Source organism: Amblyraja radiata, chromosome 27, assembly GCF_010909765.2.
Source record: "Amblyraja radiata isolate CabotCenter1 chromosome 27, sAmbRad1.1.pri, whole genome shotgun sequence".
Taxonomy (NCBI): Eukaryota; Metazoa; Chordata; class Chondrichthyes; order Rajiformes; family Rajidae; genus Amblyraja; species Amblyraja radiata.
Genome location: NC_045982.1, coordinates 20,190,037 through 20,213,857, shown reverse-complemented (window position 1 = coordinate 20,213,857; position 23,821 = coordinate 20,190,037). Strand labels below are relative to the sequence as shown.

General features: G+C 38.5%; 1 protein-coding gene across 5 annotated transcripts in view; it reads right to left on the bottom strand.

Moving 5' to 3' along the window:
• Nucleotide 1: 1 nt before the first annotated feature.
• The window catches only part of zmym4 (zinc finger MYM-type containing 4), a 110,974-nt gene continuing 87,154 nt past the window's right edge, over nt 2-23,821 (bottom strand). For 4 of the 5 annotated variants that reach the window (XM_033045375.1, XM_033045377.1, XM_033045379.1 and 1 more), the window contains 14 exons: nt 23,669-23,791; nt 22,863-22,906; nt 22,627-22,771; nt 22,103-22,147; nt 21,626-21,741; nt 19,354-19,525; nt 18,449-18,658; nt 15,770-15,873; nt 15,249-15,420; nt 13,177-13,328; nt 8,379-8,493; nt 7,346-7,594; nt 3,722-3,851; nt 2-3,546 (listed from right to left, as the gene is read on the bottom strand). In XM_033045375.1, the coding sequence (XP_032901266.1) occupies nt 3,336-3,546; nt 3,722-3,851; nt 7,346-7,594; nt 8,379-8,493; nt 13,177-13,328; nt 15,249-15,420; nt 15,770-15,873; nt 18,449-18,658; nt 19,354-19,525; nt 21,626-21,741; nt 22,103-22,147; nt 22,627-22,771; nt 22,863-22,906; nt 23,669-23,791 (1,988 nt within the window). In that variant the 3' untranslated portion in view covers nt 2-3,335. The remainder of the gene's footprint in view (nt 3,547-3,721; nt 3,852-7,345; nt 7,595-8,378; nt 8,494-13,176; nt 13,329-15,248; nt 15,421-15,769; nt 15,874-18,448; nt 18,659-19,353; nt 19,526-21,625; nt 21,742-22,102; nt 22,148-22,626; nt 22,772-22,862; nt 22,907-23,668; nt 23,792-23,821) is intronic. The other variant, XM_033045378.1, reaches the window with a different exon arrangement.

The window sequence follows — 23,821 nt, the reverse complement described above, 5'->3', positions numbered from 1 at the left end:
TAGTTTAAAAAAGATTTTATTCAGATAACATAAATATTCACTTACTTTTGTTCATTTACCATGTTGAGTTAAGGTTTGACTAAAAACTTGAAAAAGGCTCATTAATGACAGCAGCTGAATTTCATAGTTCTTACTGATAAATATTTTATTAAAGGGGCATAGTTGTTTGGTACAATGCCTTGCACTTTATACCATATTTACGAATAGAAGTGTTACAAACAAAGATATGATCCACAACATGATCATAAAGTCAGTCAACTATCAAAAAAAGTTTTAAAAGGATATTACTGCGCAAAAGAAAAAGTCCTGCAGCGCAGTGTTCCCGGCAGAAAGGGTACAGGTTTCAACTGAGATTTCAGAATATTTTGTTCCTAGAACTATTCCTGATTGTCCCATGAATTTTAATATGCTTGAAAACTTCCCCATCCCACCCCCATCAAAAAAAGTTGACAATAACTTTACAATGTACTTGTATCACTGTGATATTTCAATTGAAATATGAAAAAATGTAGTATAAAATAACAGTTATGTTAGCCCATTGAAAGGCATCATGGTCTTCAATGATTAGAAAAGAACTGCTGGTTCTATTTGGAACAAACATTTGCATCTTGCAGCTCGTTCAGTTTATTTAACCGAAGACCCAAGAGTCTGCAGATGCCACATTCTGGATCAAAAAACAAAGTGCTGGACGCACCTAGCAGGTCATGCAGCATCTGTGGCGACAGAGATATTTGTTGATGTTCAACAATCTTGATGCTTCATGTCAACTCGCTGCATTAGAACTGATGCAAGGTCTCGGTCCAAAAACTCAACCACATCTTTGCCTCTATTGATGCTGCTCGAGCCACTGAGTTCCTCCAGCAGTTTGAGTTTTGTTTCAGTTTTATTTAAAACCTGATTACTTTATGAAGTCACTTATTTCCAGTGAGCTCACACAATTGCTGCTGATAAATTTGCAAGACATATCAACTCTGCAAACTTAGCTAAGTGCTTTCCAACCCTCCGCCAACCTTATTGACTTCATTGCATTCATTTGAATCAAACAAAAAACTTAGAAAATGCATGCTTAGTTACTTGCCCTCTGATTTACATGATCTGTGAACATGCAAGGACATAATGCTACTTTTGGGGAAAGCACTGGCAGTTGGTTGAGGTGATACAACAGACTTGATACAATCCTTTCCTCTGTGATCTGGTTTTGACCCGCACCCAAGGTGACAGTATGAAAGCTTTATCTTACTTATTGGTTGAAACGGCCTGAAAAGTATTACATTTCAGGTAGTCACAATCAGTGTATTCCAACAGCAAAATATTGCTCCGAATTCAGCACAGATTGACTAATGCTGTCACTTAATGAATCAAAATGGAATATTTACATTGTGCGAAGGGGATGCTCTTCCAGACACTGGTTAAGGCACACTGTTGGGTTGATGGAGTTTCAACCTGCATCTTAACCTTTGCTTGATCTGAACTTGGTACGGGTCAATGTTGACACTAGTCCAAAACATATGGAAACTTCAGTGAACAATAAAAAGGGAAAATGCACTACTAAATGTTGATAAATCCAGAGGCAAAGCTAAGCAGTGTGGGAATATTTTCTCTTTATTGATTAAGGATGAAAAGTTTATGCATAATTTTTGGATAGGTGCTGCTGGCACATGCTGAGGGTGCCAATGTGTTAAATCTTCTCATTATGGTTCAATTAATTGAGGAATAGAACTAAGCTTCATTGTCTATTCCTATACTGCAAAAATGCTTGCAAAGTAACCATCTGTTAGATTCATAAAATAAACAATTAAAATTATGTTTGCCAACACTCTGTCAAGGAGCGAAAGGGGGCACATTTGATTGGTGATTGCTTTCCAGTTCAAAAAGAAGAAATTCAATGAATTTCAATGTTCCCATCATTGAGCTGTATTCAGAGGACTTTAAAAGCACAGGTGGGGCTTCTCACCACAGCATTGACTTTCCAACTGAAGGTCCTTTGAATGTGGCTCATTTATGAGACCGTAGCAGAATACACTTAGCTGAGAAGAAGCCACGACTATTGAGAAAAAAACTGTAGAAAGAAGATTAATGCTCCTCTCCATCACTTTTGGGAATCATCTAATTACAGCTTTAGTCCAGCAGCAAGCACTACCTGCTCAATGTCTGAGCTGGGGAGCTGTGTGTAAAACGTGCACCTTTATATAGAATGCAGCAGAAAGAAAGTGCATTACAACCAAGTTCTTCCCTTAACAACAACAAAATAATTCATGTGTTTAAATCACAGCAATTTCCGTGTATAAAAGGTTCTTGTGCAAACCAAACTAAGAACAGTATCTAGTGTATTAATTTTTTTTACGTTTCCCATTATTTACGTCAATGGGGAACAGTGCGTTTCTCGGTTAATGAAGAGGTAAAAGGTACTTTCACACAAACACCTGTTTACTACAATGCAAACTGTATTATGTAACAGGGAGTACAGTGGGTTTTTCTACAAATGTAATTACTCTGCAGTATGTAAAGTCTGATCAGGCTTCACATAAGCACTTATTTTATACACAGTCAAGATATAAATGTAATTAAAATGTATGTACAAAAACATGTCAGCAAGAACCTAAACTTATAACAACATCCTTTTAGCTGCCCCATTACCGTCAAAATATACAAATTTATACTCAGGTGCACATCTACATCTAAACTTACAGCACACACATCTCCTCTAAATAAAATGTGAGCACAGGACATTTTAACAAGGGGTTAGTAGATGCAATTCAATGTTAATTCTTTTTTCCAAAATAAAAGTAGTTTCGTGGTTAACAGCAATCTAGAGACTAAACAGTGGTTTCAATCATAGATGTCAACATTTAAATGGCCGAAATACTGTCTCGCTATAAGAGATTCATTCAAAATATGTCCTTCAAGTTCCATTGTAACATTCTAAAATGGTCATTTAAATACTTCTTGGCTTTCCCCACACTCCATATCCATCCTATTTTCACTCCTTTTTCTGCTCTCCTTAAAAATGAATTTATCACGCATTGTTTTTAAAATTAAAACATCTGTTTACACAATGAAGTAGAGTGTCAATGCTTGGGGAAAAACAGATTTACATCACTTGTCCATCTCAACAAAAAAAAATCCTTTAGACTGTAATTATTTTAAAGCACCAAGATTTCCTGTCAATGTAATTATCAACATAGATTTTGTTTGACCAGTGTGTTCATTGACCCTCTCTTCCCTGTCCCTATATCAACCTAGAAGAGGAGTTCACTGTACTCCGAGAAGTCAGTTACTCTTCATGGGTACATGCATTCCAGAATTCAGTGCTTAAAAACAGATAAAAATCTAGTTCATTCAGATGCATCTTCCACTTCCTCATCTTCATGATTAACGTTTGCAAGCTCTTCGTGAACATCCCTCACCATGAGAATACGAGTTAACATGGCATCTAGGATGGCAGGGTCAGTTGGTAAGGTTGAATACCACAATGGACTGTCAGGCACACATGAGCGCTCAGGCTGAAGGTAGAAAATGTCGCTCCTTGGCTTCACACTCTCAGAACTAAGGAGCGGTTAAAAAAAGACAAGTGGTTAGAAGTTGTGCACGCATTAATTTATATTTTCAACGGATATTCTATTTTTCTACCGTTATGGAGGAGTTTATAAGAAATACTGTTTATTAGATTTTATTTACTTTAAATTTAAAGGTTGATTATTGTTGACGGAAACCTGCTTACCACTTGGACAGATAGAATTCAAAGAGACGCACTGGACATCTGAGTGGATTGTCGGTGTTTTCAGCCATTTCCATAGCACCTTCTTCCTCCTCTTCACTGCGCTTCCTCTTTCCGAGTGGTTGTAACTTATCTATATTATTAGAAATAAAAATACATAACTGCACCATTCTCCCCTTCGACCCTAAAAAAACTTCATTTCATTTTCTAAATTCATAAATGAGTTTATGATAAATGTTATTTAAATTTATTTCAACCTAATTTTAACTTTATACTAAAGCTAAGTTGCTTAGAAGTGGATTATTTTTTATGCAACTGTATAATTATTAGAGTTTGAACTGTCTTAAACTTTCATAAAATCAAAATTTGTTAAATACACGATGGTGCAGCGGTAGAGTTGCTGCAACACAGCGCCAGAGACCCGGGTTCGATCCTGACTATGGGTGCTTGTCTGTACCGTGTTTGTACGGTCTCCCCATGACCTGCGTAGGTCCCCCCCTGAGATATTCAGTTTCCTCCCACACTCCAAAGAAGTACAGGTATATAGGTTAATTGGCCTGGTATAAATGTAAACTGTCCCTAGTGTATGTAGGATAGTGTTAATGTGCGGGGATCGGACTTGGTAGGCTGAAGGGCCGTGCTGTATCTCTAAACTAAATATTCCTGTCAAAGGTAATGGTGCCACACTTGGACAAATAGAACTGTAATAAGTGTTTATACCGATATATCCTCAATGCTAAATAGAATCAATCCTATTCAATAAACCCTGCTATAAATGTTTCACTGCATTGCATCTTCTGTTCAGCTAGTGCAATTTGCGATCTGAATCTCTTGCCAAAACTATAAACCTGTCACACTGACGTTAATCAAACTGAATGCACTGTTGACCATGTCTGCGTCAACAATGTCTTCCTGTCTGCCTAGCATGTTTAAAATCTAGTTAACTTTGCTTGGGAATGCATTATATTAGCTTGATATGTGAGAACCATATTAGGTGACTTCTGTATCCAAGGGTGCTAAACTACAACATAAAAACATAAGAATTTGAGGCATTTTCTCTTGTCCTGACTATTTTAAATCATACCGTTTCAAAAGCAGAAATGAGGAATTACAGTTATTGTTGCAAAATGGTAGACAGATCCAAGCCCACCATTTTCTGAGTCATAAAAACTGAAGGTTGGATCAGTACTCAGGCCACATTCAAGTAAATGCAACAGCCTAGTGCAATTTGACCGGTGATTGCAAAGCTGTGTTATAAACAAAGACACTTTACCGTCTACAATTTGTTAGTGACCCCTGATTCTCACTGGGCAATAGATTAGAGGAAGGTTCAGCTTCCCTATTTTGACCCAGCACAAATTGTTTGAATCTTTGCTTTATCAAAAACTAGTCTTTTAATTCATGGATAAGCCTAAATTTCAATTATCCAGGGGCAATAGACAAGGGTGTGCTTTATCACCAATGTTATTTGCCCTTGCTATAGAACCCTTAGCTGAAAGTATAAGAGTGCATCCGAGCATTCATGGTTCTAATACTAAATATACTAATAATTAGATTTTGTTATATGCAGACGATGTACTTTTATATATTACCAACTCCCGTCAGTATCCCAAATATACTAAACCTCATAGAACAATTCGGCTCCTTCTCAGGGTATAGAATAAACTGGAATAAAAGTGAAATTATGCCGATAAAACCTCAAGATCCTTCACATCTAAAATTTCCCTTCAGAATTGCAACTGAAAAATTTAAATACCTTGGAGTCTACGTGACTAGAAAATTATACCTCTTTATTTCAAGCAAATTTTCCACCATTAATTACCAAATTAAATGTCCTTATTCAATTTTGGAAAACACTTCCGATTTCCCTTATAGGTAGAGTAAATGCCATAAAGATGATTTTCCTTCCACAACTCCTGTACCTATTTCAATCAATACTGATTTACCTCCCTAAAAATGTTTTTTTAAAACTCGACTCCCTGATTACAAACTTTATCTGGGATTATAAAACTCGTAAATGACATTTATGCAAACCTAAAGAAATTGGTGGACTGGCTCTCCCTAATTTTCTTCTCTATTATTGGGCAACTAATATTAAAAACTTAATTTATTGGATGGACGATACATACCAACAAGTAAACTGGTTAAAATGGAGAGGGAAGATTGTTTGCCTTTCAATATAGGCGCGATTCTTCTCTCTCCAATACATCTGAAGAAATCAATGTATGAGAAAAATCCGATTAGCACCGTACGAATTTGGAAACAATTGAAATCAACCCTTAAATTGAGACATTTTTCCTTTCTCTTACCAATCGCCAATAATCCCTCGTTTAAACCGTCTACTTTGCACAATGGGAAAGCCTAGGAATTAAAAAGCTGGGAGATCTTTATGAGAAGGGGACCTTCCTCTTGTTTCAAGAATTACAGGTGAAATATCATTTTAAAGGTAGTCATTTCTTTAGATATCTTCAAATACGAGACTATGTGAAAATAAACACACAAGATTGTCACTCAATGGGCCCAGATATATTAGATGAATGCATGAACAGAAAGGCGGATACAAATAAGTTAATATCCTATTTCTACAATACCCTTTTAAATGTACATATCCCATCATCGGAAATAATTAGGCGAGCATGGGAAGACGAATTGGGTTTAACAATTTCAAAGGATAGTTGGGAGGAAAGTCTTTTATATACACATTACGGTTCTCTTAACGTTAGGAACTCCCTAATACAATTTAAAATACTGCATAGACTCTATTATTCAAAGTCTAAATTGAACAAGATCTTCCCAAATGTCTCTATCTGCGATAAATGTCTCCTCCAAGAAGCGACTATAACCCATTCTTTTGTTTCCTGCACAAAATTACAAAACCTCTGTAGGGGAATTTTTGATATATTTTCTAAAATACTTGCTCGTTGGCTCCCAATTGGCTCATAATATAAAACTGATCACACTAGGTATGTCAGAGGCCTGTTCTAAGCTAAAGATATTTCAAAGACGTTTCCTTAACTATGGCCTAATAACGGCGAAAAAATTAATACTCAAATTTTGGAAACAGACAACAGTCCCTACAGTGAAGATGTGGAATGACAGATATGTCCGAGACACTACATTTGGAAAACATTAGGCTTGTCTTGACGGAAAAACCAGATCAATTTCTTAAGACATGGATACTCTTTACCAAATTCTTACAACAATAGTATGGTGCAACATAAATTTAAATTTAAGTCCGATGCTGGGTTGGGTGAGGCGGGCGGAGGGGACGAGGGGCAAGGTATATCTCCACGTTTCTTTTTCTTTTTATTTATTCCTTTATCTATCTGCTACACTGCTTTGGTAGTTTCTCTTTTGTTCTTCTTCAATCTATCTCTTCACTTTCTACTTCTTTTCTTTCTTGTTTTCTCTTTCTTTTCTTTTTTCATTTTCATAATTTAGGTTATAAGGTTAAAAATGAAGCTGTACAATATTTGTATAATTTTAGATGCCGAATGTTTTATCTCTGTACAATTGCTTCTAATAAAATAAAATTTAAAAAAAACAACAACAAAAACTCTTCAATTTGAGAACAACTTCCCCATTCCGCTACTTATATTTGCTACGGAAAAACAGGTTTGTTCGTACCTATATCTTTCTCCTTTTTGTATATTGGTGGGAAGAATCGAAGGTAGGTCATCTTTGTGTTATGTTTCAAAGACTTTGTACACCTCATGACACGAGCAAAGGAAAGCATCATATGTTCACTGACACTTTTCAACTGAAAGTATTTGGTATTGAAAAACAGTAACGTGTTGAGAAGAACTGTTGGAGAATATGCTCCAAGTTGTTTACATTCCCATAAATGTCCTTCCTCAATCCTGCAAAACAACTGGCCTGCAAACAAAATATTGAGGACAGCATTAACACAAAAAGTATCCCATTAATAAATTAAATGCCCTAATTTTTCTTGCAGGCATTTTCATTTCTCAGAATGCAAAATACACCAAACTGGTATCCCAGAAATGTCAAAATATCCACTCTGAAGGGACTTCAAACTTTCCATAAGTTATTTGGACCATAATTTAAAGACTTTGATTAGGCATCTAGTGAAGACTCTCATTAGTTAAGATTGTTTTTGCAGAGTTGATTTTAAAAGCACAATCAGCAAGTGAGCATTTGGGAGTGGTGTGTAAAGGGACAGTCTTTTATGACAGACTGCATTTCCTGTCTTAAACAATTTGAAAGGTTATGAAATTACTAAACACATGTGAATTTCATCCAAATGACGGTAGGCAAGCTCTTGGCAAGGTCAACCTTGGGCTCCAGTCTGCTCAAAGCCAATAATGACATTAGCTTTGGTATTTGGCTATATGAAGCGTCACTACATCTATGCAGTACAATATGCACGTCTTGTGGATGTTTGCCAGAAATTGGTACTGATGAACAAAATCAAGTTTTCTCCACAAAGGTACTTTTCAATCTGTATTTTTACACTATAATATTCTAGAAAAATCCACTAGCATACTAATGCTACACAGCACTCTATCATTTATTTTGATCTTCAAATACAAGCACTCTCCGACTTATGTAATAGGTTACTTACATAACCTCACTCTTCCGTAAACAATTTGCAAATGTTTTTCTCAAATGGGCAAGGTTTCTGCAGGCTGACACTTACCACTCGGGAGAAGCTGCGGCTGCCAACATTTCAGAGCCTTTGTGAGCTCCGATGTGAACTTTGTATAGTAAAGATCTGTGAAGATGTTATCAATCCTGTTGTTCTCAAATATATACTGAAATAAATCAGAATATATGAATTATGACTTCGCAACAATGATCTAATGTACTTTTTATCCAGAGATGAAAATCAGAAAAATGTATTCCAAAACATCCTCAATATTTTCAGCAAAATCAATAACCCCACTCTCACCATCGACGGCACCACTGTCTCCCCATCTCCCCAGGCCCGCAACCTTGGCGTGATCTTTGATTCCACCCTCTCCCTTGAGCCTCACAATGGATAACCTCACATTTATCCACATTATACTGCATCTGCCAAACATTTGCCCACTCACCCAGCCTATCCAAGTCACCTTGCAGTCTCCTAGCATCCTCCTCATAGCTAACACTGCCCCCCAGCTTAGTGTCATCCGCAAACTTGGAGATATTGCCTTCAATTCCCTCATCCAGATCATTAATATCTCTGTGATTCACTGGAATTTACCGATTTAAAACTGTATTTTTCTCTTGCTGATCTCCAAATGACGATTCTTTTTTTAAAACAGAATTGAAAGGTGATCATTTCCTCCAGCATCTATATGTTTTAAATATTCCTGGTTTCTCACTGTTGTTTGATTTACTATTTCTTAATCCTCTAATTCTGCAAAACTCAGGCTTCACCTGATGGGGGGGGGAGGGTAATAATATGTTTAAAATTTAAATGTAAGTAGAAAGTAAACTCCTATAGGTTTTTCTTATTGCTTGCAAGAACATAATGGTTATCGCCCAGGCTCATCACTGTGTGGCTGTAATGTAGCCTTGTGGAGAGGAAGGTTCTACCACCGGAACTCTGCTTTCCCCATTCAAGTCCTTATGTGTCCATGCAACCTTCCATAGATGTCCCAGATTTCAGACTGGAAAATCCACCTGCTGATGCCATGTTCGGCTAACCTGACGCAGATTCAGTAACCCCGTGGCAATCAATGGGATAAATAAGTTGCTGGGGGGGATAGGAACATTTTTATTTTATTTCATTACATCAGTTTAAATGTTTAGCTATTAGCCTATGGCTTGCCTGTATTAAACTTGGAGGTCTGTGATAGTTTGTTTTCTGATCACATGCCTGTACTGTTTGATGTTGGTTTTTCCAGTGCTGCAGTTAGACCTGTATCGTCTGCTCGGCGCTGTCGGTCCTTTAACCCTTCTGCTGCTGGCCAATTCTCTGCTGCATTCGATCAGCTCTGTGCCCCCTCTGCGTCCACTCCCCTTGGTGCGGAGGAGATTAGTTCTTGGTTCCACTCCTCCTGCACAACTATACTGGACTCTGTGGCTCCTTTAAAAACTTTGCAGCCCAGAGCTAAACCCGAGCCCTGGTTTAGTGACGCAACTCGTACAGCTCGACGGGATTGTCGCAGAGCTGAGCGAAAGTGGAAGAAGGACAGGCTGCAGGTTTCATCGCAAATCCTAAAGGACAGCTGGCGAAATTATCAAAATACTGTTAAAGAGGCCAAAAGATATTACCTGTCTAAAATAATAGTGGCTAAGCGTCACGACCCACGCGTATTATTCAAAACTATTGATTCTGTTTTAAATGCCCCACAGCCTGTTTGCTTGGAAGCATCGTCCGAATTGTGCAATGACTTCCTGCACTTCTTTATTAATAAGGTCGTTTCTATAAGGGCTCTCATCTCAGCTCCTGCCTCTGACCCCTCTGTTCCGGCCCCATGCCTGGTGGCATTTGAAAAGTTTGTGCCTCTGACATTGTCGGGTCTAGAGGATGTGGTTAGGCATATTAAGCCGTCGGGTTCCCCCTGTGATGCTGTCCCTCCTCTTCTTTTTAAAGAGGTTTTCCCGAGTATAGCGCAGTCGGTTCTTGCCATTATAAACAGTAGCTTGTGTTCTGGGGTTGTCCCCATAAATTTTAAACATGCTGTAGTGCAACCACTACTTAAAAAACCAGGCCTGGATCAAACTGATCTGTCCAATTTTAGGCCGATCTCCAAGTTGCCTTTTATCTCCAAGATCATGGAGAAGGTAGTTTATGCGCAGCTGAAACTCTTCCTGGATGAGCACAATATTCGGGAGGTTTTCCAGTCTGGATTCAAGGCTATGCATAGCACAGAGTCGGCTCTGCTAAGGGTCTTCAACGACATCCTCCTGGCAAACGACTCAGGTAATTATGTGGTTCTTGTCTTGCTGGACCTATCTGCCGCCTTCGATACAGTGGACCATGGAATTTTAATTTCCAGACTACGGCACCAAGTGGGCATTTGTGGCAGTGCCCTGGGATGGTTCAGGTCCTATCTGGCAGACAGAACCATGCGGGTAAGCCTTGCTGACTTTGAATCCTCCTCCACTCCCTTGGTATATGGGGTTCCACAGGGCTCAATTTTAGGGCCCCTGCTCTTCTCCTTATACTTACTTCCTCTGGGCTCAATTTTAAGAAGGCATGGCATCTCCTTTCACTTTTATGCGGATGATAGCCAGTTATATATGCCACTCAGGAAAGAGGAAGACTATTCTTTAAAATCACTTCTGTCTTGTCTTGAGGACATTAAGTCCTGGATGGCCTTAAACTTTCTGGGACTTAATGAAGAGAAGACAGAGGTGATTTTGTTTGGCCCCAATGGCTGCCGTGAACCTCCCTTTGTTGACTTGGGTCCACTGGCAATGTCTGTAAAGCCAACCGTCTTGAACCTGGGTTTTAGGATGGACGGTGATTTTAAACTAGACAAACAAATAGGCGCGGTGGTTAAGTCCAGCTTCTTTCACCTAAGGAAGCTGGCAAAGGTGAAGCCCATTCTCGAGCGGGAGCATTTTGAAACAGTAATCCATGCCTTTATTACATCTAGGCTGGATTACTGTAACGCACTCTACTCTGGAGTCGCACGAGCTTCATTGGCTCGTCTCCAGCTTGTTCAAAATGCTGCCGCTCGCCTTTTGACTGGAACTCGAAAGAGGGAGCACATTACGCCAATTTTGGCCTCCCTACACTGGCTCCCAGTGCACTTTCGAGTTCATTTCAAAATTCTTTTATTTGTTTTTAAATCATTGAATGGGCTCGCCCCGCCTTACCTCTCTGAGCTGCTCCACCTATATGCTCCTGCCCGGTGCCTCAGGTCAGCTGATCAGCTGCTCCTTGAGGTACCAAGGTCTAAGCGGAAGCTCAGAGGGGATAGAGCCTTTTCTGTTGCTGCTCCGGCACTCTGGAACACCTTGCCGTTGCACATCAGACAGGCCCCCTCACTGTCCATCTTCAAATCCTCCCTAAAAACATATTTTTATTCTTTGGCTTTCGACACTGGCTGAGGCATTGCTCCTGTTTTTAGTGCTTTTAATGTCTTTTAATTTTTAGTGTGTTTTTTATAGTCCTTCGTTGTACGGTTTTTAATGGTTTTTAATTGTTTGTAATAGCTTTTTGTTCATGATTTCTCATGTACAGCACTTTGTGGCAACTGTAGTTGTTTAAAGTGCTTTATAAATAAAGTTATTATTATTATTATTATTCAGAAACATTCAAGTTAAATAACAGGTGACAGCTGACGAGCTGGAGAATCAAGACTGGCCAGATAGCTGGAGAAACCCTGGCTTGCTCTAGGTCTCACCCACATGCTGAGACCTGAACTCCCAGCAGAAGATTGCATCCTGGTCCACAATGGAAGTAGCAGCATGGACCAGGACCAGTGAATGCAAGGGAATGGGAGATCTGCCCAAGAGCTTCATAAAATGCAGCAAGTTGATGCCATCCCATGGACACAAGGGAGAATTACACTTAGCTATAGTAAGGAAGAAAATAACTAATTTAAAACTGCAACACAACTTTGGAATTAAACCGATTTATGGACAGGGTGATGGGTGTGGTGAGAAATGAAGCAGGTATATCAACACGTTTTTTTTTTTTAATTATTTTTCGTTTTTGTCTTCTTATTCTTTTTTAAGTTTTTACTCATTCACTCTTTGACTACACTCTTTGGTAGTTTAGGGGTTTACACATTCACTATCTCTTTCACTTTCTCTCTTTCTTGCGCTTTCTCTCTTATTCAATTTATTTTTTCTCAAAATTAAAATGGAAGATGTACAATAAATGTATTTTGTCATGCTGCAGTTTATACTACTGTACACTGCTTCTAATAAAAATATCAGTTAAAATGGTATTTGATGTGATGTGATGCCAGGATTTGGTGTGGGTGATGAGTCGGACGGCTGCGTTCTGGACCAGTTGGAGTCGGTTGATGTAGGTGGAGCTGATGCCAAGGAGAAGTGAGTTGCAATAGTCCAGTCGAGAGGAGATGAAGGCATGGATGATGGTAAAATTAAAAAATAAATAAATAAAAACCTGCAATTTTTGCTTGCTGACCTCCAAATTAGTTTCTTTTTTATAAAAACAGAATTCAAAGGCGATAATTTCCTCCAGAATCTATGCTTTAAATATTTCTTGTTTTCTCACTGTTGTATGATTTATTATTTATTAAATCTGTAATTACTGCAAAACTTAACCTTTGTCTGGTGAGCTAATAAAATAAAGAGCAAATAGCAGAGTAGGGTGGGGTAATTAAATGTTAATTGCAGTTTTTCCATTGTTTCTCTCCAGATGAATCATAATACTGGAGAACGCAATAGGGATCCACCTCCAAAACAAAACAATGCACTGACATCAATAGAAAATTGTAATATCGAAGTACAATGTCATTATAAACTAAACTAATAACAGCCAAATAAATGTTGGTCAGTCGTGTATCATTAGCATCATGTAGTACCTGTTGAATTCCTAGGCAAAGGTAGAAGATACTATCCGGCTCGTACTTTGTTCCATTTGGCCTCCTTACTTCCTGAATGAATTGACACAGCCCAAAACTCAGCTCAGCAGCCGTACATGACAAAATATCCTCCTTTAATTTCATTGGTCGAGCTGCATGGAAATTGATGCAATTCATTAACAATATGACATTACTGATAAAATAAACACGAATGAGTTGAAGAATATTATTTAAGAGTTGATACCGTTGCACAATAGGCTTCGCTCGTGCAGTTTGCTGTATTATGATGGTTCGACCCCTGGTTTGCATTTAAGTGGAAAGAAATAGCTTTTGTTTTTAGTGCACCTCCTGACAATTATCACTGGCCTAAATGCTGGACTATGCACGTATCAAAGCGCAAATCCATGTAAATGTGATGATTACAATCAACCAAGAAACATGAGATGGCTTCAGTATGGTCATTACATATTATAAGATGATCCTTCAATCCAATTGTGTTTTAAAGTTCACATTATCAGAGGGGGCATTGTAAACCGTGCCTTTTTGTTCAGTCTTAAAAGGTCTTGACAAGTCTACAAAGAAGCTTGTTGTGTCCATCCAACAATCTCCAGCAACATTGTGCTCGAGTCAACTCTCATTTAACCAAATTATCAATTATCTTATTTATGAACTGCTGATGTTTGCAATTGGATTGCCGCATCCTTCAAACAAGTGCCTAATTTCAAAAGGGAATACAAAACACTTCAGGAGATTGTGAAGAGGCAAGATCATTAAACTTTATTTCTCCACAAGTCTATTGCAAAATTCAACAGAGAACCTCAAGCAGTATAGCTTATGTGACATGGAGGCTATGCTCAGACAAAATGAGGAGAAAAATTAAAAAATATCACTGGCCGTTAAGGTCATTTATAGAAACCCTGAGTCATAAGGAAACCTAAGGCTCGCATTCATGCATTGTTTTGATATAAAACATGGTAGATGAAAGTCTAAAAAGGCAAATATCAATGAATAAATCAAAATAGCAAAAAATGATCCACTAAACTGATAACTGGAAATTAAACAATAATGCCTTGCCACTGAAAAGATGCATCTAATCAGTCACATATCATATTAAGTGGCATATGTCCTGAAAAAAAATGTGCCTGTGTTTTGTTCTTCTTTTGCAGAGCTGCCAAGTTTTGTCAGAGCATTTCAGTATTCTAGTACCTGGAAATCAGTATTTTGCTGAGGAAATCAGTATTTTTACGCGGTACCATTTTGTTGATATGGTCATACGCGGTCATACCCATGTAAGAGTACAAGAATGCATAACTTTGCTATCAATTGACATATCTTCTACGTACCTTACTTGACAGTACATTCATTGCCATCTCTTTGTATACTGCTGTTTGAACGGCTGCTTCCTGCTTTTAGCACCAGATGATGATAAAGAAGCCATTTAGGAAGCCTCCCTCTCCCTCCCTCACTCTCTCTCCCTCCATCCCTCCTTCCTTTTTTACTCCCTCCCTCTCACGCCCTCTCTCCTTCCCTCCTTCTCCCTCTCTCCCTCCCCGAACAGTCTGTGGCCATAGCGCTACGTGTAAAGCCCATAGCACTATGTTTAAAGCCCATAGCGCTCCAGCCGGTAGCGCTATATTTAGAACCCATAGAGCTGCAGCCGACATCTCTTTGTTTAAATTCCCACGCGTTAAACTGACAGCGCTGTTTAAACCTGGAGCGGGACAGGCAGATCAAAGCTTACAAAAATAATCATCCAAATCTTGCAATTTAAAATACTAATAGATTTAATCTGCTATAATTTTTAGGGCTACAGTATGATTTTTTATATCCTTGCATTTTTTAAGCAGCAAGATAAAACAGGAAGTCAGGCCGATTTTGTAAAAATCCGTATTTAACAAAGCAAAATCGTACATCCGTGTTCTTATCGTATTTCCATACAAAATACGGAAAATCCGTACTACTTGGCAGCTCTGCTTTTGTTGTTCATGTGACAAAGGACCATATAAAGGAAACAAATTAAGCCCTAACATAATAGATCCAATGTGAGATTAATGTCTCGCCCATCTACTCACCTCCAAATCGCAGTTCCTCTGTGGGTTCTCCTTTCTTGTTCCTAAACTGCACCCATCTTTTCCAAGCTTTCACACCGTACATGTACTTCAAAGATAGACCAATGTCATTCACTCCAACTGCAGGCTCCTGAATAACTTCTCGGGTGTAGCCAACAATAGATTTTTTTCTTCCCTATAAAAAAAAGTTTTTTAAAGTTCTTAGTCATAGTTCAGTGGCTAGAATTAACAGTGAATTTATACCCTTTATTTTATTTTGTCCTCACCCCAACCTCTCCTCCCTCCCCTGTGAGTTAAATATAAACAGAACTGCAGAGCATCAGGCCATGCAGCCCACAATGTCAGTACCAAACATGTCTACTTAAACTCATCCCTTATGCCTCCATATCTCTGCATATTCATATCTCTAAAAAATCGCTTCAACTCCACTGTTGTATTTGTTTAGTAACATATATTATTAGTCATAATATTTTATTGTGAAAGCATTAATCTAATTAATTAGAAGACGCAAAAGATATCCTCACCCGTTTTCTCGGCTGCACAAAGCCATCTTTGATTTTTGCACGCTGCTTTGCCCTATTCTGCCGTGCTGTTGCCAACTGCTCTCGACGCGATGATTCAAGGGTAGCTATTTCAAAAATAATTCAAAATAATAAGGACACATATATAATCTTCTGGAATCGGCACATTGTTCATAATTCATGGGTTATAGGAACAGAATTAGGCCTTTCGTCATATCAAGTCTGCTCTGCCATTCAATCATGGCTGTTCTATCTTTCCCTCTGTTTAAAATGATTTTTTTTTATAATTCAAATTCATTGTGAAATAAATGTTGAAAACTTTCTACTCGGTAGGTTTAACAGCTTTTTCTTCTTTATAGTGCATATGTTTGCTGATGACTGCATGATATTCAATTCCTATAACTTGGGAACCTATAACTACATGCATCAAACCTGGACAATAACAAGGAATGAGCTGGGGTTAAGTAAATTTCATTTGCGTCTTACAAGTGCCAGGCAACAAGCACAACAAACCCAAGTGCCTGACTTGCTGAGTTACCCCACCACTGTCTTTTTTTGTAAAGCAGCATCTGCAGTCGTCCGTTGCTTCCTTGTGTCAACAAACCACTTCCCAATTCAGGTACTAAGGCATTATTGTCAAGTCCCACACCGTTAACATCCCAGAGTTCACCAATTTAGGGCTGCACAATGGTCGAATTGCTGCCTTAGAGTGCCGGAGTTTGAGTAAGATGCAAAATATATCTGATAACTATGTATTATATCACATTCATGGAGAACTGATTGGCGAGGCTAATGGGTCTTTCGTTCATTACTCTTGATGCCTCCAATACCTCACTAATATTATATTTTATACAATACAATACAATACAATACAACAATTCAATTTATCGTCATTTTAACCATTTTAACCAGCTGAAGATGGTTAAGAATAGCCGAGGACAAACAGCTACCAGGAAGAAGCTGGACGTCACTTAGGCTAAGAGAATGAAGTCACTACATAATGAATCGTTGAACGTGAATCAAACATCATCAAAGAGTTTGTTTCAGAAGAGAAATCTGTTGTTACTTTGTACATAAGATGCATATTCATCAATAAGAAGTGACGATGAGCAATATATTGGAATATTCCTAATTTAAAAATGATGCAATGTATCCGGTTAATCTATAATTTGGTAACTGTATTCCTTCACTTCATCCGAAATAATTAATACAAAAATTGATAGTTTCTTACAGAAATTGCACCCATAATATGGCACTGTTTTTCATCTGATCTGCAGGGTTTCTAAAGCACTTGCAGGCTTTGTTGGGGAATGCTGTGAAATCCTCTGCGATTTTAAGCCAAGGAAGTGTAATGTTTTGAATTTTGGGAGATCAAATGCAAAGGAAAAATGTACAGATGATGGCAAGATGCTTAGCCGCATTGACATACAGTGGGAGTTTGTGGGTCCAGGTCCATAGCACCCTGAAAATGACAAGTAGATGGAGTGGTTAAAGAGGGGAATGGTATAATTGTGTTCACCAGGTGTGACATGGAGAATGAGAGTCAGGATGTCATGCTGCAGCTTTATAAAACTTTAATTTACATATGAAATATTGTGTGTAGTTTTGATCGTCCCATTACAGGGAGGATTTGAAGGCCACAGAGATGGTTTACCAGAATGCCATCTAGATTTGAGGGTATTAGTAATAAGGAGAGGTCGAACAACATTGGATTGTTTTCTCTTGAGTGCCGGAGGTTGAGGGATGACCTGATAGAAATATGTAAAATTATGTGGCATAAATAGGGGAGACAGTCTGAACCTTTTTCCCTCGGGTGGAAATCTTAAAGACGAGAAAGCATAGCTGGCTTTAAGGTCAGAGGTGGAAAGTTTAAAAAAAGATGTGTGGGGCACGTTCTCTTTTACACTCAGAGTGGTGGGTGCCTGGAAAGCGCCGTCCGTGGTATGGTGGAAGAAGATACGATGTAGTGTCCTAAAGACTTTTAGATAGGCCCTTGGATATGCAGGGTATGGAGAGGTATGGATCACAGGCAGGCAGAGATAATGAGTTTAACTTTGCATCATGTTTAGCACAAACATTGTAGGCTGAATGTTCCTGTGCTGCTCCAAGTTCTCTTATCTTTTAGCCGAATGTTGCAGCTTCATAAAACTTTAGTTAAGCCGCATATGAAAAACGTCAATCTCAAACTTGAAAGTTTATTTGACATGGAATTTTTGGAGGCACAAGTTTGATATTATCTCCTTTGTCTGAAAAGGTGACACTCTACTTTGTCAGACAAGGTGCGTTCTGAATGTTTTATCCTGTACTTTGGAATCTCCCATCAAATAAAACAGCTTCTCTATAGTGGCATCTGACCAAAATGAACGTATATATGTAGTTTCCAGCTGAGGCTATAACTGGAAAATGAGCGACAAAACTTTTGTTTTCCTCAGCCAGCAAGAACATTAAATACGGACCAGGGTGACTTTAATAAATGAAACACTGGTTGATTACCTGATCATCTAGTTTATCAACCATCTCAGTGCCATAATAGTGAACTATCATGAACCTCCGTTGATTTTAAAAGTAAATTCCACGATTCAAACATGCTATTATTTCTTGGCGGGGATAACCAATGCATTTTGTCAGATGAGATATGTATTATTTTCATTACATGAAAATTCAAGTTTTGTTACGACTGACCAATAGTTATGTCGGCTTCCAGGTCATCCTCAAGCTCGTCACTTAGAAGTAACTGCACTTGTGGTTCAGCTAGTAGTGGAGGAGGAGGTAGAGGTAGAGGTACAGATGCAAGCGATTGCTTCATAGTAAAGTTACTCAGTTCATCCTCCCAGCTATGGGGTGTAGACACGGCCTCTGATTCAAGATCCCCACTGTACGTGCTACCCTGATCTGAGAAGGGAACCAAAATAAATTCAGCATTTGTTCAACTTGATCACACACTTTACATATCTTGTTCCCAAATGCAAAAATAAGATAACAAATGAACAAAAGGGAAGAGGAGCCGGTTTTAACGACTCGGTCCCTCAGTCCTGCCCATCACTCTGTGTAATTACAGTTGATATGCCCCAGGCCTCACTCCCAATCTTTCTCTGTGCCATTTTTACAATGCCCTAATTTCATCAATCTTTTAACAATTTTTCTATTTCCACCTTAAATAGCCCCAATAAACGAGTCTTCGAACACTTCCAGTGCAAAGATTCATCACCTCATGCGAGAAGTTTCTATGCACCCAAGTTTTAACTAACTGTACCTTAAGCTTATAAATATATTCCACTGTTTGAGGTTTGTCAACTATTGGACATCCCAAAATCTAGCTTATTATGCCTCTTAGGATCTTCAATGTTTCAATAGGATCATCCCACATTCTTCCACGTTCCAAATGAAAGGGCAACCTGCTCATGTCGGCTGTGTCCTTTGGCCTGCCCACTAACTATGTTTTTAGCCCAAAAAAGCTTGATTTATAAATAATAATAAAAACAAAAGGCTACCTTTGGATACTTTTAATATGATATACTAGGCATCAGGTTCCAAACTAAATATCATACAACTGGATAATAAATAATATAGCTTGAATCAATACAGACCACCATGTGAAATAGTTTTCTCTTTTTCCTCCTCTTCTGCAATCATAGCAGCCATTGTTAGAAGGTCTGCCTCAAAAGGATTTAAGGGAATCTTCTCCTTTATTTCCTGGATTGTTTCAATTATCTTGTCTGCACCGTCCAAGGTTGTTGGAATGAACATTGGAACTGGCAGCTGAAATAAAAAGAATGTGTTCTTTTTGATAATCTAGCAAGATTTTCTTCTTCAGCATCTTTTTCTACAATCACATAGAGTCATAGAGTGATAAAGTGTGGAAACAGACCCTTTCGGCCCAACTTGCCTACACCACACATGTCCCAGCTACACCAGTCCCCTCTAACCGCATTTGGCCCATATCCCTCCATACCTACCCTATCCATGTACCAGTCTTAGTGTTTGTTAAACATTGGGATAGTCCCTGCCTCAACTACCTCCCTGGCAGCTTGTTCCATACACATTCCACCCTTTGTGTGAAGAGGTTACCCCTCAGACTCCTATTAAATCTTTTCCCCTTTCACCTTAAACCTATGTAATTTGATCCACGATTCACCTACTCTGTGCAAGGGACTCTGCGCAAGGGACTCTGCGCATCTACCTGATCTATTCCTCTCATGGTCTTATACACCTCTATAAGATCATCCCTCATCTTCCTGCGCTCCAAGGAATAGAGTCCCAGCCTACTCAACCTCTCCCCAGAGCTCAGACCCTCTAGTCCTGGCAACATCCTCGTAAATCTTATTAGTATCCTTTCCAGCCTGACAACATCTTTCCTATAACACGGCGCCCAAAACTGAATTCAATACTCTAAATGCGGCCTCACCACCGTCTTATACAACTGCAACATGACCTCTCAACTTTTATATTCAATACTCTGGCTGTTGAAAGTCAATAAGCCAAAAGCTTTTGACGACCCAATCTTGGTCTTGCCCATGTTAGACTTCCTAAAATGCAACATCTCACATTTCTCCGTATTAAATTCCATCAACCATTCCTCAGACCACCTGGCCAATCGATCAAGATCCTGCTGCGATTTCTGACAAACATCTTCACTATCTGCAATATCACCCACCCACCATTTGCAAACTTGCTAATCTTGCCATGTACATTCTCATCCAAATCATTAATTATAGATATAGATGGCAAACAGTAATGGGCCCAGCACCGAACCCTGAGGCACACCACCTGGAGTAATAGGCCTCCAGTCCGTGAAGCAACCTTCCACCATCACCCTCTGCTTCCTTCCATGAAGCCAATTTTCCATCATTTCAGCCCTCTCTCCTTGTATCCCATGCAATCCAACCTTCCCGAGCAGCCTTCCAATTGGAACCTTGTCAAATGCTTTGCTGAAATCCATATATAAAATATCTATAGCCCGGCCCTCTTCGATCTTTTTGGTCACATATTTAAAAAACTCATATTCGTGAGACACGACCTCTCACCTACAAAACCATGCTGACTATCCCTAATCAGCTCTTGTCCATCTAAATGCATGTATATTCTATCCCTCAGAATACTCTCCAGTAACTTACTGACTACAGTACTTTATAATACTTACTATCTTGTTATCAAAATAACCTGTTTGAATCTCTGCATTGTGATGTGCAGTCATTATCTACTTCAACTATGAAATACATACGGTACAGCATCGACATTAGGAATAATCTGTTCTGTAAAATTTAAGATCATTACTAATATCAATACCACTCACATCACAGTGATTGATATCACAGTATGTGGCATCAAAACAAAGATTTCCAAAACAGACTCCAATTTTAGCATAAAAGCAGTCCAAGTTACTCAAGGGTTCTGCTCACAAGAATTATACCAAAGCTGTCTTCTCCATAAGTCTGAAATATTTGTTTTCTATGGTATCCTGTGATGCTTCACTTTACATACACTTGCTTTAATTATTTCATATGATTGAATAATCACTCATAATCAAACTAAGGGACATCAGTTATGAATACCATGAAACGTTTTACTATTATCACTAGTTTGATAAAAGATTTTAAAATGTATACAGGAGAATTTGTATAAAGTCACATTTCCACAAGTTATGTCATTAGTAATCTGGGAACCCCCTGCATATTAAAAAAAAAGATGAAATACATCACACAAAAATCAGTACCTCTTGACATTTAGGTTGTATATTAGATATCACAATCAATGAACCTCAGAATAATGTGTAGCTCACTCAGCCTTCTGCCCTGTATTATCTACTATAGCCAATAGTAAATTTATTCAAAGATGTATGTAATTTTGTGTACAACTTACAGGCACAGGTATCCCAAACGGTAATGGTACAAACTGTGTGTAAAGATGTAGAGGCAAAGGTACATAAACTGGGACAGGAATAGGTAATATGACCACACGTGGCTTCCATTCTTCATCTGAAAACACGAGAAAGCATACTATAATAACCAACTATTTACTAATCTTTACACAACAAAATGTTTCAGTTTTAACATATTCTAAAGCTACTCATTAATGCAAAATAACAATGCCTACAAGGCCACAAAGATGTAGTCTATTTCAGAATGTCATTAGCATTGTAAATTTTATACAACAATTGGTATGGTCAATTCTAGATAGACAACCATGGTCAAATTAAAATTGCAAAGTGCTACATTATTTCATGTACTCCCAACTATCTCCTTTAGATTAAGCAAAACCGAAGTGTGATCGCTTCAATATGTATGGTATTCAGCAAAATCAAATCCAAACAATTTAACAAAACTCTACCCCACTCACCTTGCTTTGGACAGTTGCACCTACAAATCCCAGTCTGAACCGCTTCTGGAAACAAGATTGAAGAAAATAATACTTGCACGTATCTTAACCCTTTTCACAACTCTCAGATGTGACACTGAAGTACTTCCTGTGCAACTAATAACTCAGATTTATAGGTTGAGGAAATTCTTGGCTACACTCTCAGTGCAGCTTGAATTTATCCCAGGCATTATTTCACATTGAAAGACCACTGCACTTCAACAAATTATATCTTGCATTAAAAGTTACATCCTTTATGTTTTCTCTGTATACTGTGGGAGGCTTGATTGTATCGTCTTTCCTTTAACTGGATAGTACGCAAACATAAGCTTTTCACTGTACCTTGGTACACGTGACAACTGTATTGATTAAATAGACTGTTACTCGAAGCTTCACACGAGTTGCTTATGTGAGGTTATTAGAAATACTATTTTGTAACAAATTAGTTGTGATCATCATATGCATTTATTATGCAGCTATCAATATAATATACATTCACACATTACCTGTCTGACAAGCCTTGGTCTGAGTGTGCGGCTTACAGGATGTCGCTTTGGTCTGTGTAATAGGTTTGCACAAGAGTGCTTTATTCTTGAGAACCTTGGGTGGGGCAGAAGGTGGTAATCGAAGAACGTCTGTCTGTGTACCGATCTAAATTATTAAGAGATCAAAGAAACTTAACGTAAACATTAATTGCAAACAATTCGAGTTGAACTAAACGATAACCAAACTTTTTTCTTACCTCTCCAGTAACCTTAGTTCCTGAAGTCATACAAGTCCCACCTGCTAGAAAGGAGAAAAAAAACTGTCATCTGCTTAGTTCTGCAAGATCAAAGTTTCCTGAATTAAAATACACAAAAAAACACGTTTAACAGGAATTCAGGTGATTAGCTGATTACACGAAGCGTGGTTGATCTGAAAAGCTAACTCTATTTGTCTGCAGAATGGTGTCTGAGCTGCTGAGTATTCACAGCGTTTATCCCAAATTCCTGCAGCTGCAGTTCTTTGACATTTAACAACCGAATCATGACCTCTTTCATCCTATCCTGTGTGTTTTTAATTGTCTATGCAAAAAGGATAAAGCTTACTTTTCAATAGGCTGGCAACATTAACTCTGTTTCTCTCTACCTGACCGGGTGAATATTTCGAGCATTTTCTATTTTGATTTTAAATTTCATGCATATGAAGTTTCCTGCTTATAGCTCTAATTTTTGGGGACCAGAAATTATCAGAGGGAGTGGTGATCTTCATCAGAACCAAGATTCCTCTCAGTGGTATGGGGCATTATCAATGGAAGGGCAACTACCATTAGCAGATGAGAAACTCAGTCAAGTTGCAATACTTGTTCAAAAATGGTTGCAATGACCAGCAAGGTCACTTGCCACTTAGCAAATGTTCGCAATTTGAGAGTTTCCTTTCAATGATAGGAATGATTTAAAATATCAAATAGAAAGAAATGCACTGAGATACTGGAGGTGCATGCTTCTTTGCAATCCTCTTGCTACATGATGACAAAACATTAATTCAAGTTTACAGCAACCACCGTACCACTTAAAGTTGTTGTTGAACAAGTGGTATTCTGCACTGGCGGAGTATTCGCCAACGATATCACATTTGCTATCACTGGAGTCGGCTCCTTCCTCTGACTGCTGGGAACATTTGGTACCGTTACTGTTGAAAGAAAAAAGTGCATTTCCTTTT